The sequence below is a fragment of the Pelobates fuscus genome, chromosome 5 (assembly GCF_036172605.1).
Source record: "Pelobates fuscus isolate aPelFus1 chromosome 5, aPelFus1.pri, whole genome shotgun sequence".
NCBI lineage: Eukaryota > Metazoa > Chordata > Amphibia > Anura > Pelobatidae > Pelobates > Pelobates fuscus.
The window spans coordinates 334,640,334-334,659,462 of NC_086321.1; the positions used below are offsets into that span (position 1 = coordinate 334,640,334).

At 47.7% G+C, this 19,129-nt stretch overlaps 1 protein-coding gene across 1 annotated transcript in view; it reads left to right on the forward strand.

The window, feature by feature from the left end:
• Positions 1 to 2,242: 2,242 nt before the first annotated feature.
• The window catches only part of NECAB3 (N-terminal EF-hand calcium binding protein 3), a 177,731-nt gene continuing 160,844 nt past the window's right edge, over positions 2,243 to 19,129 (forward strand). The window contains exon 1 of the mRNA XM_063455733.1: positions 2,243 to 2,990. Coding sequence (XP_063311803.1) covers positions 2,868 to 2,990 — 123 coding nt within the window. The 5' untranslated portion in view covers positions 2,243 to 2,867. The remainder of the gene's footprint in view (positions 2,991 to 19,129) is intronic.

Consider the following 19,129-nt stretch of genomic DNA (forward strand, 5'->3'; position numbering starts at 1 on the left):
TCAAGGCTTCAAATTATATACGGTCTTAGCGAATAAACGCTGGAGATGCACTGAAAACAAAATATATATGTACATTACAACATAATACACAATGAGCTTATATTAAAAGTAATATTTTATTTTCAGAGATAATAAAGCACGATGGCAGTGATGATTCATCAGTTACCTCTTTAATTTACTTACCAGCAGCCATTTCCAGAACTGTCATGGGTGACACAGGATATGTCTGACATATAATCCTGTATTCTTTAGCTTTTTTTTTTTAGATTATCAGGTCCCCCACCCAGCCCCTGTGCATGTAAAAAAGCAATTTTTGCCAAAATTTGTGCCAGTGTGCCAGTCTCTGTGCAGCTACCCTGCCTCTTAGCTCCAATCAGCAATCTTAAAAATCGAGGCTTGGGGTTGCTAGTTTGCATGCGTGGTAAATCCAATCAGAATCTCCTCATAAAAATGTATTGACTCTATGGGGGACATTCAGTGTGCCCATGCAGAGCGTGGAGACGCTGAACATCGGTTCTGCAGTCTTTGCAGGACTGAACTCATAAAATCCCTGTAGTGGCAATCAGAATGTAAAGGCAGTGTTTACACAGCTAAGTCTGCAGGGACAGGCTTTTTGACCCAGAACCACTACATTAAGATGTAAGTGACTCTGCTACCTACAGTGCCCCTTTAAGGGCCGATGCCCAATTTAACTTCCATCTCTCAATCTATAATAGATCTCAGTTCCAAGTCTCCTTAAATATATTTGATGAGCACACTGGGAGTTGCATTCATGTTATGTTTTGTTCGAGGACATATTTATCTTTCATCACCAGTTCCTCATCAATGATGGCCATATGGAGTGTCTACAACAGTGATGCAACACAGCTCCTATCAATCCCAGCCACACTTATTTTGGGCATGACGGGAGATGTAGTCCTAATCTGTACTGAAATAATTTTCTTGCCCACTTTCTCACAAACAAGGATAAAACATGCACTTATAATTTAATATACACATGTTTACAATGTAGATAAGTAGGTTGTGGTAAATCATAACTAAGCTACGTGATACATCTGCCATTTTTCAGGAATTTAACTAGGTAAAATCTTAGTAAAAGGCTGTCAGATTAAGATGAGGGATTGCAGAGAACAGGTGTAACACTGGATAGATGTGAAAACAGATATTGATAAACAAATTGAGATGCAAGTAAAATTAAGAGGTAAGAGAGGGAATCTTAAAGGGACACACCAGGCACAAAAACAACTTCATATAAATAAGTTGTTTTGGTGCCAGGAGGCCCCTGAATGCACACTTACCTTAAGGGTTAAACTGCTTGAGCGCTGGTCTCCACTCTTCCCCTGGCGGCAAAGAAACATACCTTTTGCAAGCCAGTTTTGTGAATGGGAAGTCACTGATTGGATGAGAGTGTCAGCTGACCGCTCTTAGTATGGTGGTCATCAGGGCATCAGCAGGGGAGGGGGGGAGTGGACGTCGATTTCAGAGGTAACTGTGGGGTTAAATCATTCCAAAAACTTTTTTTAGATGAAGTTGTTTTGGTGTCTGGAGTGTTCCTTTAAGAAACAAGTTGCAATTGATGAAATATGTAGTGCTGAGCTTTTAATTGGAGATCCATTTGCTTTGTATACTTACTTATAGCTTGGAATTTTTCCAGATTAGCTATTTTTTTTCCTACAAATTGTCCAGTCAGACTCCAATTTCCTACAATTGGGAATTTAGTGAGAACAATTCCTAAATGATTGTTTTTATGACGTAAATCCACTGTTTGAGAGACCCATTCTCTATGATTCTCTGCAATTAAAGGTTTTTTTGAGAGCACATAACTGCTCACCTGGGACTATATAGGAAGTCTTAACTCAGCTCTTTTTTGGGTCCAAATTCCAATACTGGGGTGGCCAGGAAGTGGAGTTCCAGCTGTTGCAGAACTACAAATCCCATGATGCATAGCTATTCTTACAGGTGGTAGAGCAACATGGCAATTGAAGTTCTGCAGCCTCTATGGGATTTACCCTTTGGCCATCCCTGTTCTAACATAACATACAAAGAGAGAATTAAGTATTGTGCTTAACAAACATAGCAAAAAAATAAACACATCAAATAAAAATGAGTTAAATGTTATCTTTCATTGGCTTAGCTGTTTGTTCAAGGACCAGGCAGACCAATCAGAATGGATAGGGAGGAGTTCAGTATCCCAGGGAGATGTTGCTCATAGCAGCTACAGCATCTTTCTGTCTGGTGGTACCCAATGTAAAGCTGCAGTGAGGCACATCATCACCTGCTGTAACACTACCAGCTGACATTTGCCTCCTACCTGGCCATTCTCCTGTGCAGCTGTACCTACCTGCCCTGAGCACTGGTTCCCAAGCATCCCATGTGTTATCAGGACTGACGGCTGGATACTGTACCTGTTACTAGTGCTGCATCCTGCACTGTGTCACTGCATCGAACCTACTGTATCCTGAATTCCACTTCACTGGCTCCTTGTCACTGCATCTTGGTCACTGGACCTGCTCCCAGCACTGCACACAGAGCACAGTGCCCTCTTTCAGATTTTTTTTTTTTTTTTACATTTATTTGTATTTTATTGAACTTGCTGCCTTACATCCTGGCTCTCCACTGTCAGCTTTGCATCCCAAGCCTGACTCAAGATTTACACATCATTCTGCTTGCTGACTGTACACTGGGGTAAAGTCACTAAACATTCAATGTCATGTCCTAGACACCCAGCTGTTGATCTGTTCCTTTAAGAAATCAGAACATACTCTGCGGACCCTGAATTAGTCTCTCTCTTTGTTGCTTGAACAGAGACCACTGACCTCCATCTTCTAGCAGAGGTGCTGCTGTGCCCTATTCTCCTGGTCTGCAATATGATGTCTTGTGCTGAGCTGATCAATATGTGTCTCTTGTCTGCCAAGCACTCACAGGAGATGAAAAAGCCTATGGCTCCCCATGAACTATCAAATCAAGATCACCTGTCTATATTCCAAGATGTGAGTATAACACCCATCATCCCCTAATCCCCATACAGGTATCTGGTATTATGCCTTGTGTGCTGTTTGTTTATATATACTTTTGCATGTACATACCCAGGAAATTGGAACTTTTATATAAACCAACCCCAAGATTCTATAAATTATAGATATTTAGCTTATCACAGAATTTCAGTGTAAGCATCAGGTTCTAGGGATAGCCCAAACTTTACAGGACATGAAGATACACTGTATTGATTAATCAGGGGTGAATTCCCTAAACAGGGGATTGTGAAGACCTGACAAGGAAATTGCAAATTATATCCCAGATCTGTCAAATTAGAAAAAAAGAATCTCAGTTTTCCATTTTGGCAATTTGTTCCTAGAATTTGCAATTCTCAATTTAACATTTTTACAGTGCTTTTTTAAGTGAACAATCCCTCACCTTTGGAATTCCATTAACAAACAAAAATGTTAATTTATCACCCAATCAGTGTGATAGTGTTAGGGGCAGTGTTACCTGACCCTAAGATTGAATCTGCCCCTTAATTGCCAGGTAAATGTTGCATAACATAGATTGTATAACATTAAACATTAATTTGCATGAATAAGAATTCTGGCAAGGTGTAACATATATGCACATACATGCATAATTCTATTTAAACAGATATATTTTAAATCTCTTTTGGCAGTTGAAATATGAAACATTCCAGAACAGCAGTGAAGTGGTTAATTCTCTTCTTTGATTGCTTATTGATTACCTGCTCTGTATGGATACTGTATGTTCTAGTCTCACTCTCTGTACATCTTCATTAGCCAGAGACATGAGTTGGCCTTTATGGCCTCTGCCTTGAAGTTCCCAAGTAATGAAAGTGTTAAAGCTATGTTAGAAAACCACATCCTTAAACCCTGCGCAATATGATTTGCTGCATCTCAAAAAAAGCATGTTTTAAATATGTGTGTAAGATGTATGTATGGAAGTATACAGTTGCAAGAAAAAGTATGTGAACCCTTTAAAATGATATGGATTTCTGCACAAATTGGTCATAAAATGTGATCTGATCATCATCTAAGTCACAACAATAGACAATCACAGTCTGCTTAAACTAATAACACACAAAGAATGAAATGTTGCCATGTTTTTATTGAACACACCATGTAAACATTCACAGTGCAGGTGGAAAAAGTATGTGAACCCTTGGATTTAATAACTGGTTGAACCTCCTTTGGCAGCAATAACTTCAACCAAACGTTTCCTGTAGTTGCAGATCAGACGTGCACAACGGTCAGGAGTAATTCTTGACCATTCCTCTTTACAGAACTGTTTCAGTTCAGCAATATTCTTGGGATGTTTGGTGTGAATCGCTTTCTTGAGGTCATGCCACAGCATCTCAATCGGGTTGAGGTCAGGACTCTGACTGGGCCACTTCAGAAGGTGTATTTTCTTCTGTTTAAGCCATTCTGTTGTTGATTTACTTCTATGCTTTGGGTCATTGTCCTGTTGCAACACCCATCTTCTGTTGAACTTCAGCTGGTAGACAGATGATGGCCTTAAGATCTCCTGCAAAATGTCTTGATAAACTTGGGAATTCATTTGTCCTTCGATGATAGCAATCCGTCCAGGCCCTGACGCAGCAAAGCAGCCCCAAACCATGATGCCCCCACCACCATACTTCACAGTTGGGATGAGGTTTTGATGTTGGTGTGCTGTGCCTCTTTTTCGCCACACATAGTGCTGTGTGTTTCTTCCAAACAACTCAACTTTGGTTTCATCTGTCCACAGAATATTTTGCCAGTACTGCTGTGGAACATCCAGGTGCTCTTGTGCAAACTGTAAATGTGCAGCAAAGTTTTGTTTGGACAGCAGTGGCTTCCTCTGTGGTATCATCCCATGAAATCCATTCTTGTTTAGTGTTTTACGTATTGTAGATTCTCTAACAGGGATGTTAGCATTTGCCAGTGACTTTTGTAAGTCTTTAGCTGACACTCTAGGATTCTTCTTCACCTCATTGAGCAGTCTGTGCTGTGCTCTTGCAGTCATCTTTACAGGATGGCCACTCCTAGGGAGAGTAGCAGCAGTGCTTAACTTTCTCCATTTATAGACAATTTGTCTTACCGTGGACTGATGAACAGCAAGGCTTTTGGAGATACTTTTATAACCCTTTCCAGCTTTATGCAAGTCAACAATTCTGAATCGTAGGTCTTCTGAGAGCTCTTTTGTGCGAGGCATCATTCACATCAGGTGATGCTTCTTGTGAAAAGCAAACCCAGAACTGGTGTGTGTTTTTTTTTAGGGCAGGGCAGCTGTAACCAACACCTCCAACCTCATCTCATTGATTGGACTCCAGTTGGCTGACATCTCACTCCAATTAGCTCTTGGAGATGTCATTAGTCTAGGGGGTCACATACTTTTTCCACCCGCACTGTGAATGTTTACATGGCGTGTTCAATAAAAACATGGCAACATTTCATTCTTTGTGTGTTATTAGTTTAAGCAGACTGTGATTGTCTATTGTTGTGACTTAGATGATCAGATCACATTTTATGACCAATTTGTGCAGAAATCCATATCATTCCAAAGGGTTCACATACTTTTTCTTGCAACTGTATATGTAGTAAATGTATATGGTATATACCCAGGACAAACTTGAAAACGAGAGAAATCTCACTGGTAAAATATTTTATAAATAAATATACATACATATACTATAGAAAATATATGCATTATGGCAAGATAGCAATAATAAGATTTGCTCCTTTTTAGAAGAGCTTGCAATATATCTGCTGCTTGGAATGAGAAATCAGCAATTTTAGTGAGGGGGATGCAGCAAAAATAAACAAATAATAATATTAATATCAATTTAATGAAGTCGCCATAACGGCTTTGTTGTACAAGTGCTCCCATTGTATTTGTGTAATAAAGAAATGGATGATTTGTAATAATGCATCCACGGATAGCGAATAATTCTGCAGTGTTGCACAATGAGCGGTTGCTACAGGAGCATGTGATTTTAGGTAAATATTTTCTTTACAACGCAGGCATGGTTATTTAAAGCGGCACTGTCATGCCGAATCCCGTTTTTTTTTTAACCCCCCTCCCGCCTCCACTACATCCAATCGACCCCCTAGTCACCCCCAAATGCCCCTAAGCCCCCCACATTACCTCTTTTTAATTCTTTATCTTCTGCCCCGATCTTTATTCAGGGCGCCGCCATCTTTGTGTGGGTAGGTGAAGTCCCTGTGGGACACGTCATCTACCCACACTACTGTCCCCCCCCCCCCCGGCCCCCACCCCTGCGCGGTGGGTGGGGGCCCTAATAAAACAATAAGGGGGGGACCTTCTGTCCTCCCCCCCGGCCCCCACCCCTGAGCGGTGGGTGGGGGCCCTAATAAAACAATAAAGGGGGGGGGACCTATTGTCCTCCCCCCCGGCCCCCACCCCTGCGCGGTGGGTGGGGGCCCTAATAAAACAATAAGGGGGGGACACCTACTGTCCTCCCCCCCTGGCCCCCACCCCTGAGCGGTGGGTGGGGGCCCTAATAAAACAATAAGGGGGGGGGACCTACTGTCCTCCCCCCTGGCCCCCACCCCTGCGCGGTGGGTGGGGGCCCTAATAAAACAATAAGGGGGGGGGGACCTACTGTCCTCCCCCCCTGGCCCCCACCCTTGCGCAGTGGGTGGGGGCCCTAATAAAACAATAAAGGGGGGGGGGACCAGGGGGGGGGTAACCTATTGTCCTCCCCCCCGGCCCCCACCCCTGCGCGGTGGGTGGGGGCCCTAATAAAACAATAAGGGGGGGGACCTACTGTCCTCCCCCCCTGGCCCCTACCCCTGAGCGGTGGGTGGGGGCCCTAATAAAACAATAAGGGGGGGGACCTACTGTCCTCCCCACCTGGCCCCCACCCCTGCGCGGTGGGTGGGGGCCCTAATAAAACAATAAGGGGGGGGACCTACTGTCCTCCCCCCCTGGCCCCCACCCCTGCGCGGTGGGTGGGGGCCCTAATAAAACAATAAGGGGGGGGGACCTACTGTCCTCCCCCCCTGGCCCCCACCCCTGCGCGGTGGGTGGGGGCCCTAATAAAACAATAAGGGGGGGGGACCTACTGTCCTCCCCCCCTGGCCCCCACCCCTGAGCGGTGGGTGGGGGCCCTAATAAAACAATAAGGGGGGGGGACCTACTGTCCTCCCCCCCTGGCCCCCACCCCTGCGCGGTGGGTGGGGGCCCTAATAAAACAATAAGGGGGGGGACCCACTGTCCTCCCCCCCTGGCCCCCACCCCTGCGCGGTGGGTGGGGGCCCTAATAAAACAATAAGGGGGGTACCTACTGTCCTCCCCCCCTGGCCCCCACCCTTGCGCGGTGGGTGGGGGCCCTAAATGACCCCCCCCATCAAGGTGACTAGGGGTCCCAAGCCCCTAGTCACCCCCCACCCAAAACATTCTATCCCCTACCTACCCCCCTCACCCTAAAAATAGTGAGGGGGGAATAAAATAACTAACCTGTAAAAAAATAAAAAATAAACTTACCATTTGACGTCTTCTTTTTTCTAAATTCTTCTTACTTCAGCCCCCCAAAAGGCCAAATAAAAATCCATAAACCCGTCGTACTTTAAAAAAAAAACAAAAAAAAACCGAGCGCAAACAAAAATTAATCCATCTTCACCCATGGAGGGCACGCCGCGTACTGAGCTCCGCTGGGCGGGTCAAGGCTTATAAAGCCTTGCCCCGCCCTGCAATTAGGCTTAGAACACAATGATTGGTTGGTTTAAGCCAATCAGAGTGCTCTGTGTCATTTTACACAGCGTGGGAAAATTCAAAAGAACTTTCCCACGCTGTGTAAAATGACAGATCACTGTGATTGGATGGTTTTCAAGCCATCCAATCACAGTGCTCTGTGTCATTTTACAAGCGTGGGAAAATTCCAAAGAACTTTCCCACGCTTGTAAAATGACACAGAGCAGTGTGATTGGATGGTTTGAAATCCATCCAATCACAGTGCTCTGTGTCATTTTACAAGCGTGGGAAAGTTCTTTGGAATTTTCCCACGCTTGTAAAATGACACAGAGCACTGTGATTGGATGGTTTGAAAACCATCCAATCACAGTGATCTGTCATTTTACACAGCGTGGGAAAGTTCTTTTGAATTTTCCCACGCTGTGTAAAATGACACAGAGCACTCTGATTGGCTTAAACCAACCAATCATTGTGTTCTAAGCCTAATTGCAGGGCGGGGCAAGGCTTTATAAGCCTTGACCCGCCCTGCGGAGCTCAGTACGCGGCGTGCCCTCCATGGGTGAAGATGGATTAATTTTTGTTTGCGCTCGTTTTTTTTTTTTTTTTTTTTTAAAGTGCGACGGGTTTATGGATTTTTATTTGGCCTTTTGGGGGGCTGAAGTAAGAAGAATTTAGAAAAAAGAAGACGTCAAATGGCAAGTTTAATTTTTTTTTTTTTTACAGGTTAGTTATTTTATTCCCCCCTCACTATTTTTAGGGTGAGGGGGGTAGGTAGGGGATAGAATGTTTTGGGTGGGGGGTGACTAGGGGCTTGGGACCCCTAGTCACCTTGATGGGGGGGGGGTTCATTTAGGGCCCCCACCCACCGCGCAGGGGTGGGGGCTAGGGGGGAGGACAGTAGGTCCCCCCCTTATTGTTTTATTAGGGCCCCCACCCACCGCTCAGGGGTGGGGGCCGGGGGGGAGGACAGTAGGTCCCCCCCCCATATTGTTTTTATTAGGGCCCCCACCCACCGCGCAGGGGTGGGGGCCAGGGGGGGGAGGACAATAGGTCCCCCCCCTTATTGTTTTATTAGGGCCCCCACCCACCGCTCAGGGGTGGGGGCCGGGGGGGAGGACAGTAGGTCCCCCCCCTTATTGTTTTTATTAGGGCCCCCACCCACCGCGCAGGGGTGGGGGCCAGGGGGGGAAGGACAATAGGTCCCCCCCTTATTGTTTTATTAGGGCCCCCACCCACCGCTCAGGGGTGGGGGCCGGGGGGGGGAGGACAGTAGGTCCCCCCCTTATTGTTTTATTAGGGCCCCCACCCACCGCGCATGGGTGGGGGCCAGGGGGGAGGACAATAGGTCCCCCCCCTTATTGTTTTATTAGGGCCCCCACCCACCGCGCAGGGGTGGGGGCCGGGGGGGAGGACAGTAGGTCCCCCCCCTTATTGTTTTATTAGGGCACCCACCCACCGCGCAGGGGTGGGGGCCAGGGGGGGAGGACAGTAGGTCCCCCCCCTTATTGTTTTATTAGGGCCCCCACCCACCGCGCAGGGGTGGGGGCCGGGGGGGAGGACAGTAGGTCCCCCACCCTTATTGTTTTTATTAGGGCCCCCACCCACCACGCAGGGGTGGGGGCCAGGGGGGGGAGGACAATAGGAGCCCCACCCTTATTGTTTTATTAGGGCCCCCACCCACCGCTCAGGGGTGGGGGCCGGGGGGGAGGACAGTAGGTCCCCCCCCCTTATTGTTTTTATTAGGGCCCCCACCCACCGCGCAGGGGTGGGGGCCAGGGGGGGAAGGACAATAGGTCCCCCCCTTATTGTTTTATTAGGGCCCCCACCCACCGCTCAGGGGTGGGGGCCGGGGGGGGGAGGACAGTAGGTCCCCCCCTTATTGTTTTATTAGGGCCCCCACCCACCGCGCATGGGTGGGGGCCAGGGGGGAGGACAATAGGTCCCCCCCCTTATTGTTTTATTAGGGCCCCCACCCACCGCGCAGGGGTGGGGGCCGGGGGGGAGGACAGTAGGTCCCCCCCCTTATTGTTTTATTAGGGCACCCACCCACCGCGCAGGGGTGGGGGCCAGGGGGGGAGGACAGTAGGCCCCCCCCCTTATTGTTTTATTAGGGCCCCCACCCACCGCGCAGGGGTGGGGGCCGGGGGGGAGGACAGTAGGTCCCCCACCCTTATTGTTTTTATTAGGGCCCCCACCCACCACGCAGGGGTGGGGGCCAGGGGGGGGAGGACAATAGGTGCCCCCCCTTATTGTTTTATTAGGGCCCCCACCCACCGCTCAGGGGTGGGGGCCGGGGGGAGGACAGTAGGTCCCCCCCCTTATTGTTTTTATTAGGGCCCCCACCCACCGCGCAGGGGTGGGGGCCAGGGGGGGAGGACAATAGGTCCCCCCCCTTATTGTTTTATTAGGGCCCCCACCCACCGCTCAGGGGTGGGGGCCGGGGGGGGGAGGACAGTAGGTCCCCCCCTTATTGTTTTATTAGGGCCCCCACCCACCGCGCATGGGTGGGGGCCAGGGGGGAGGACAATAGGTCCCCCCCCTTATTGTTTTATTAGGGCCCCCACCCACCGCGCAGGGGTGGGGGCCGGGGGGGAGGACAGTAGGTCCCCCCCCTTATTGTTTTATTAGGGCCCCCACCCACCGCGCAGGGGTGGGGGCCGGGGGGGAGGACAGTAGGTCCCCCCCCTTATTGTTTTATTAGGGCACCCACCCACCGCGCAGGGGTGGGGGCCAGGGGGGGAGGACAGTAGGTCCCCCCCCCCCTTATTGTTTTATTAGGGCCCCCACCCACCGCGCAGGGGTGGGGGCCAGGAGGGAAGACAGTAGCCTCCCCCCCCCCCCCAATCTTTAACCCCCGCGCAGGGGAGGGGGGGTGTTTATTAGTTTTTTTTTTGTTTTTTGTTTTTTACAGTGAGCAGCCACAGGCTGCTCACTGCTTACTAGACATGCCCCTACTCGCGGTATAGCGAGTAGGGGCATATTATTTACTAATACTAAGTAATCTTTACTTAGTATTAGTAAAGTTGGCTGAAAGACCAATTCAGGTATTTCAGCCTTTTAGTAGATAGCTCCCTGATGCCGTGGGAATTAGGGAGTTATCTACTAAGCGGCTGCAAGATGCAGCCGCGGCAATGAATAGGATCGGAGTTTCATTCATTAGAATGAAATTCCGATACAAACAAAGTACCGAATTGCATCCTAACACCAATGGAGAAACAGTGCTCATTCTGTTAGGATGCAATTCGGCAGTTTTGCCGGCGTTCTGTCTAAGTGACAGGACGTTCGGCAATACTGACAGGAAGCATTGTGGGAACTGGGAGGAAAGCTAGGGATCATGGGAAAATTGCTCTGACCAGCGGAAATGAAGCACACTTTGCTCCTCCGCTGGTCAGAGCTGGTCAAGCGGAGGAATCCCATAAGACAAAGAGTCCCTACTTTGTCTTATGGTTTTAAAGAAAACTAAAGAAGACAGGAAGAAAAGAAGAACAGATCCTGAGAGAGGGGGAGAAGAGGAAGAGATTGAGGAAAGGTAAGTTCGGCATGACAGTGCCGCTTTAATTCACATAATTGGTGTGTGAGTAATCAAGTTACCAGAATTTGAAACAGGATGTTTGTTAAAGGAACAGACTATATATGGATGAATAAGCCAGGTGGTTTGATTGACATCTGTGTCTAACATACCATGATTACCTCACTAGACACATCATATTGAGTCATGAACAAATACAAGTCACAGGGACTTTTCACTTTCCACATGCTTTAGTCCATGTGATGTTCATTTGTTCTGCCACATTCCTCTTTTTTTTTGCATTGTTAACACAATCACTTTAGAGTGATGTTGGTTGGTCCATGAAAAGTGCTGTCTCACTGTATATATAGTTCACACTCTACAGGAGGAACGTCGATTAACTGATCAGGGCAATTCCTTTTGAATTTCGTTCCTGGCTCACAAAATTTCTGTGCACTTCAGGAACTTTTCAATTGCTGAACATGAGCATGCAGATGGGATATGGCTATCCCAGTGTAATTCCAGCTGTTATAAAATATCTATATATAAATGTCAATGTTACTGCTTTATAAAAACTGTGATAGGAATGACTGCCACAGTGATTGTTCTTCTTGAATCAGAGATATAAGGAAGGCTGGTGGGGCTAGCCGGAGGATGGAAGACAATATGATTGTTTTTGTGGAAATATGGGGATCATCTTTTTTTTGTGGGCGAAGGGGGGTCATGAGAATTAGGATTTTTTACTGTTTAAGTGTGTGAATGGGAGTGCAAACTACTGTTCTAATGGGAGTATGTACAATGTCATAAATCATACAAGAAGACCGTGTGAATGAGAGACAATATATTAGTGGGAGCCAATACTAGCAGCATTTGGAAGAGGGAGATATCATGCTAATAGGAGGATAGGATGAACTTGTGAAATATACAGTCCATAGTAGTGTGATCGGGGATGTAGGGGAAACTGAACCATTGGGAACATGGAGAGGAAGTTTCATACTAGTGGGAGCATGAATGTACCGGAAACTGAACCATTGGGAACATGAGAGGGGTGGTTCCGTACTAGTGGGAGCATGAATGTAGGGGAAGCTGAACCACTGGGAACATGAGGGGAGGGGGTTCCGTATTAGTGGGAGCATGAATCTAGGGGAAGCTGAACCAATGGGAACATTAGAGTGGTGGTTCCATAATAGCGAGGGTATGAATGTAGGGGGACCTGAAGTACTGGGAACACAAGAGGGGGAGATCCATACTAGCGAGGGTATGAATGTAGGTGAAGTAGAACCATTAGGAACATAAGGGGGAGGGGTGCCATACTAGTGGGAGCATGAATATAGGGGAAGCTGTACCAATGGTAACATTAGAGGGGTGGTTCCACACTAGCGAGGGTGTGAATGTAGAGGAAGCTGAACCATTGTAAACATGAGAGTGGGGTTGTTCCATACTAGTGAGGGTGTGAATGTAGGGGAAGCTGAACCATTGGAAACATGAGAGTGGGGGTGTTCCACACTAGTGAGGGTGTGAATGTAGGGGAAGCTGAACCATTGCAAACATGAGAGTGGGGGTGTTCCACACTAGTGAGGGTGTGAAAAACATCATATCACTTTATAAAATTCTTTGTGATACAACTTTAAAATAGGAAAGTTCTTCTTTTTTAGTTACTTTTTTAAACACTGTTGCTTTATTTACTACCATTTTCCGGAATTATAATGCTATTTTTCTATTAATGTGCAGTATATTGCCTTGACCTCTGTTGTGATGAAGCCTTATATATATATATATATATACAGATGATTTCAGTGCATATGATTATATACTCTTATCTCTGTGTGTATTAAGTTTAGCCGTCATTTTTTATATGTACAATACTATTAGTGCACCCTCACAACAGGTTCATGATGTTTCTGGATATACAGTGGTTCCCAATATTTACTATCATTATTATTATTTTATTGCGATTTGTTGCTTAAGTTCGTTTTTCTGTAGGAGATGCATGAGCCAATACCCATGGCAACGTATTAAACAAGCGTTTCCGTGATCGGCACCTAGCTCCGCCCCACAATATCCTCCCCCTTTTCTGATTGGAGCAAGTCTATATGACTGACGGAAGGGGGGGACCAATTCGATAGGCAGATGTGTAAATGTAACGCCGCCTATATTCTCCTCCGATTGGCTCACTAATGCCGCTGAACATATTTAACACGAGCTCGAGTGTATTTCCTCGTTGATAGCCTTTGAGAAAGGCGCTTGTTTTAGCGCCGAAACGCGTTAGGCGAATTATGATTTTATCATCACAGCACTTTTTATTTTGACACTGTTTGGTGTGTGTATTTAGGGTAAGAGGAGTTGAAGATCTGTTTGGAGCGTAGTTTAGGGAGAGTGTTAGCCTGCTTTTATTAGATGGCTCTTATTCACCTAGGATATATCTGACAGCACTAGCCAGCTGTAAAGGATCCTGCTATCCGTGCAGCGCTGATCCTTGTAGCGTCTCCCGAAATCCAAGCTGAAAAGAGTGAAGTAGTGATTATAGCTCCCAATTCCCCAAACATGAGTCGAGACTTCATGAAGGGGTAAAACGAATGTGTTTATTGATGGCCAAAATCAGCCCTTTTATGATGGTCTCCCAGCAAGGGAACTCCCACATGGGACCTTGTGGAAGACTGTAACAAAATATGCAGAACCAATCAGTATACAGTACAATTCTTATACACACCCACAGGAAGAGTGTAACCCCTCCTCTGTATCCTGGAGATAATTAACTTACCCCTCCTCTCTATCCTGGAGATAATTAGCTTAAGTGGTTGCAGAGAACCTAATTATCTCCGGGCGGAGAAAAACATGTGCTTTCTACCTTTTAACAAAACTGTATTAAAATCAATAACTCATGTTTCGCTGAACGAAGTCCCCATGTTTCACACACCCCCAGATAGCTTGGATCTGAGCGCATATTATAGGCGAATAGCGCTCAGATCCCACGAACACAGTTCTCAATAACGTCGAGTAAAGTTTAAGTTCACCAGCTGTCCGTGCAAATGTACCCGAAAAGAGTTCCAGAGCGTCGACGACAAACTACCGCTGAGTATTCTGCGATTTAAAATGGCCGCCGCCACGTGTTCGGCAAACGAACGCCGGCCACCCAGGCATTTGACAATTAAGCTGCGGTTAACCGCAGCTTCTGGGTGGCTAACAAGCAGCACACTCCGCAGACCGGGTGGTCGGCCCTTCGGCAGTTTGTTCGTCGGTACGAACAGCCTTAGTCCAGCTGTAATGGAAGTTAAACTGCACGAACCCACATACGAGTGTAACAGGGGAAATGTACAATCCAAGCAAGTAAGGTGAATGATGTGATCCAGAGACAGAGGGCTCTGTCCCAAGTGCCTTAAGACCCCATGACTTAACGGGCCAGCATCCCAGGGTAAGAGGCTAGCAATCCGGCTCCTCCAAGAGATAGGGGGGCAGGGCAGTTTGTCACATGCAGACCCAGTGACAAAAGCCATTTTGTCACACATCTCCCCTTTTCCAAACGGACTAACAGGGTATCTGACCTCCTGCCGGTCAGTGCCCTTGTTAGTCCAGCAGCCCACCGACAAAACAGAAACAGCAGTACAGCCCCCCCACAATAACTGGTTTCTACACCTGAGTGAGGGAAAAACTTGTCCATGTCCAGGTGCCTCACCACGGCTGTGTGTGGGACTGGTAGGCTGCCTTGGTGGGTGGCTGAGTGGGCAGAGACCAGCGGTACTCTGCCCTGGTACCAGCACTACTACGGGAGTAGTCTGGTTGAAGCCTGGTTGCTGGAGACTGACTGTCTCCCCTTTAGCTGCACAGCTCTGCTGCTGGAGACCGACTGTCTCGCCTTTTTCTATACAGCTCTGCTGCTGGAGACCGACTGTCTTCCCTTTGGCTGCACCGCTCTGCTGCTGGAGACCGACTGTCTCCCCTTTAGCTGCACAGCTCTGCTGCTGGAGACTGACTGTCTCCCCTTTTTCTGCACAGCTCTGCTGCTGGAGACCGACTGTCTCCCCTTTAGCTGCACAGCTCTGCTGCTGGAGACTGACTGTCTCCCCTTAAGCTGCACAGCTCTGCTGCTGGAGACCGACTGTCTCCCCTTTAGCTGCACAGCTCTGCTGTTGGAGACCGACTGTCTCCCCTTTAGCTGCACAGCTCTGCTGCTGGAGACCGACTGTCTTCCCTTTAGCTGCACCGCTCTGCTGCTGGAGACCGATTGTCTTCCCTTTAGCTGCACAGCTCTGCTGCTGGAGACCAACTGTCTTCCCTTTAGCTGTACAGCTCTGCTGCTGGAGACCGACTGTCTCCTCTTTGGCTGCACAGCTCTGCTGCTGGAGACCTACGGTCTCTACTCCTAATACAGTGTCCTGCTGCTGGGGAAAGGAGACCGAGCTCTCTATTCCCTGCTGGACACACTGCCGCTGGGGAATGGAGACTAGGCTCCCAATTCCCTGCAGTACCGGTGAAGAGACCTCGATCCCATCTCCACCTGCCGACTGTGGGTCCTCCCCGGACCAGTCTATGAGGTCCCCTACCTCTGCAGCTGGTAGCGGAGCTGGGTGTACCTCAGCCTGGTCTTGCCAGTGGTAGTGCTGCAGGTTAGGCTGTGAGTGGATCAAGCTGAACAGATGTTGGTAGTCCTGCTCCAGCTCCCACTCCCTTCTGACCAGGAATGTTAGATCTGCTCTCACCCCCCTTTCGGGAGGCTAATCGTGTAGGTCTCTCCTGTAGTCCATAAGGTCTCAGAATCTGGACTCTCCCGTGCTCCCAAAATCCATTTTGTCAAAGGACTCCCATAATAGACCAGGGCCATTGTAATCCTCACCCTCGGGTCTGTGGTATTCCTCCGTCCAGGGAGCCTGCCGCACTGTGTCCCACCATAGTGCCTGGTATGCGTCCTCTAATCAGGTCTCCTGCCATACCAGGGTCTCGAGCTCCGACACCCACTCCTTCAGGGGCTCCTCCCCCAGCAGAGGCCTTCGCAGCGCCAATCGCATTCGCAACCTCTGCTCCTCGCTGGGGAGACTCTCGCTCCGTTGTCGCTGCATGTCCTCCATGGCCTCATGCCATACGCCTTTCCGGGCTGCATCCCTGTAATCCGGGTGCTCCTCCTCATAGAACGCTGTCCAGGAACTAGCTGATTCCATGCTGCTGTAGCCAGGGGCACTGTACGAATACTAGCGTTGCCCTAATTATAAATCCATGGTACCGGTGTCGCTAGGATGCTATTCACTACTTGATTCGGTTCTGTATATCCATTCGGGAGAAAATCCCGCCACTTGCCACAGGTGTAAAGGATCCTGCTATCCGTGCAGTGCTGATCCTTGTAGCGTCTCCCGAAATCTAAGCTGAAAAGAGTGAAGTAGTGATGATAGCTCCCAATTCCCCAAACATGAGTCGAGACTTCATGAAGGGGTAAAACTAATGTGTTTATTGATGGCCAAAATCAGCCCTTTTATGATGGTCTCCCAGCAAGGGAACTCCCACATGGGACCTTGTGGAAGACTGTAACAAAATATGCAGAACCAATCAGTATACAGTACAATTCTTATACACACCCACAGGAAGAGTGTAACCCCTCCTCTGTATCCTGGAGATAATTAACTTACCCCTCCTCTCTATCCTGGAGATAATTAGCTTAAGTGGTTGCAGAGAACCTAATTATCTCCGGGCAGAGAGAAACATGTGCTTTTTACCTTTTAACAAAACTGTATTAAAATCAATAACTCATGTTTCGCTGAACGAAGTCCCTATGTTCCACACACCCCCAGATAGCTTGGATCTGAGCGCATATTATAGGCGAATAGCGCTCAGATCCCACGAACACAGTTCTCAATAACGTCGAGTAAAGTTTAAGTTCACCAGCTGTCCGTGCAAATGTACCCGAAAAGAGTTCCAGAGCGTCGACGACAAACTACCGCTGAGTATTCGGCGATTTAAAATGGCCGCCTGTCAGGATCGGGACAGGGATCCAACACGCAGAATACAAACAGGAGATAGGTACGTATACCGGACCTTAGAATGGCCGGACTAATGTAAGGAGAAAGCAAAGAATGGTCAGAGACAAGCCGAGGTCGAGGGAACGAGAGAACAGGTAAGCGAGAGACGAGCCGAGGTCAAAGGACACGAGAGATAAACTGGAACGAAAGTACAAGCCGAGTCAAAACCAAATAGACAATAGTAATAAGAGCACTGAGGGACCAGACAAGCTAGAACCACGACAGGGCAATGAACCATTACACACATCCCTCTTTTATACCTTGGTTCTTTAATTGATGACTCCGCCCTTGCCGAGCCCTGATTCGTTGTTCAGAACTAGATTGACAGGTCGGGATGTGATTGCCGTCATGACGTCGGCTCCTGAGCGCCGCGTCATAAAAGGAAGCGGCGCTATCGCGGCCGGCGTGTGAACGGCTATGAGAGCTGTGAGGATTGGGTGAATCAGCCCCCCTGAGAGGACGGCCGCTGGGAAGTCTAACCTCCTCCGAGGTAGAGACTTCAGGTACCCTGACACCGCCGCCACGTGTTCAGCAAACGAACGCCGGCCACCCAGGCATTTGACAATTAAGCTGCGGTTAACCGCAGCTTCTGGGTGGCTAACAAGCAGCACACTCCGCAGACCGGGTGGTCGGCCCTTCGGCAGTTTGTTCGTTGGTACGAACAGCCTTAGTCCAGCTGTAATGGAAGTTAAACTGCACGAACCCACATACGAGTGTAACAGGGGAAATGTACAATCCAAGCAAGTAAGGCGAATGATGTGATCCAGAGACAGAGGGCTCTGTCCCAAGTGCCTTAAGACCCCATGACTTAACGGGCCAGCATCCCAGGGTAAGAGGCTAGCAATCCGGCTCCTTCAAGAGATAGGGGGGCAGGGCAGTTTGTCACATGCAGACCCAGTGACAAAAGCCATTTTGTCACACCAGCGTGTGTTACTATGTAGCATGGAGTATCAGCTGCTCTAGGTAGTATCCTTAAGTGTAGCCATACTGGGGCTGGAGGGTATCTTTTTCAGATTTTGCAATAGCTACTGCCCGTTTTTTTTTTTGAGAGACACATTTAGTCTCTCTCTTTTTCTATTTTGGGCATTTATATTGCTATGAACTATAGATACCTCCCATTACTCTCAGTACAGGCTCCCCCCTTAGCTCCCTGAGCTTCCTATATCTCCTCTTTATCTATTGGAGTGTGTTTATTTTTATTTTTGTTTATTATTTTTTGTTCATGTTTATGATTAATACATTTATATATTTTTAAAGTAACAGGTTACTCAGACCTATATCTCATTAGTGTATCCTGGACTTTGTGTCCAAGGATCACTTTATCCTCTTTCTTTGAATGTAGGGGAAGCTAAACCATTGGGAATATGAGAGGAGGGGTGTCATACTAGCGGGAGGATGGAAGTGTAAGACATTGTTTCAGTGGGAACATCGAAGTGGGTAATCCAATACCATCGAGGGCATAGAAGTGAAAAAAATTACACTTGTGGGTGGTAGTGTGGAAAGGCTAAACCAGTGGGAACTAGATGTGGGGGAGAATACCAGTGGGAACACAGGAATGGAAAGCTTCAAACCAATGGGAACATAAAGAAGTGAGAGATATTATATAATTGGAACTATTAGTTAGTCATGTCATACCAATGGGAGCATAGAAGTTGGCTAAGGTCCACAATGGGGGAACATCGTCATGTCAGGACTAAAACCACTGGAAAAGAAGGAGTAGGTGATGTCATATCAGGGTGACAATTTCAGCTTCTTTGCCACTACTAGCCAGGCTTTAAAAGTTACTTGTCACTGCAAGCCTGCGTTGCACGGTCCATGTGACACTCACTAGTGGTGGATTTCTACTCGTCAGAACTACATATTCACTCGCAAAAGGCTAGTGATAAGTAGGAATTGTGAGCCCTGCAAATGGGAA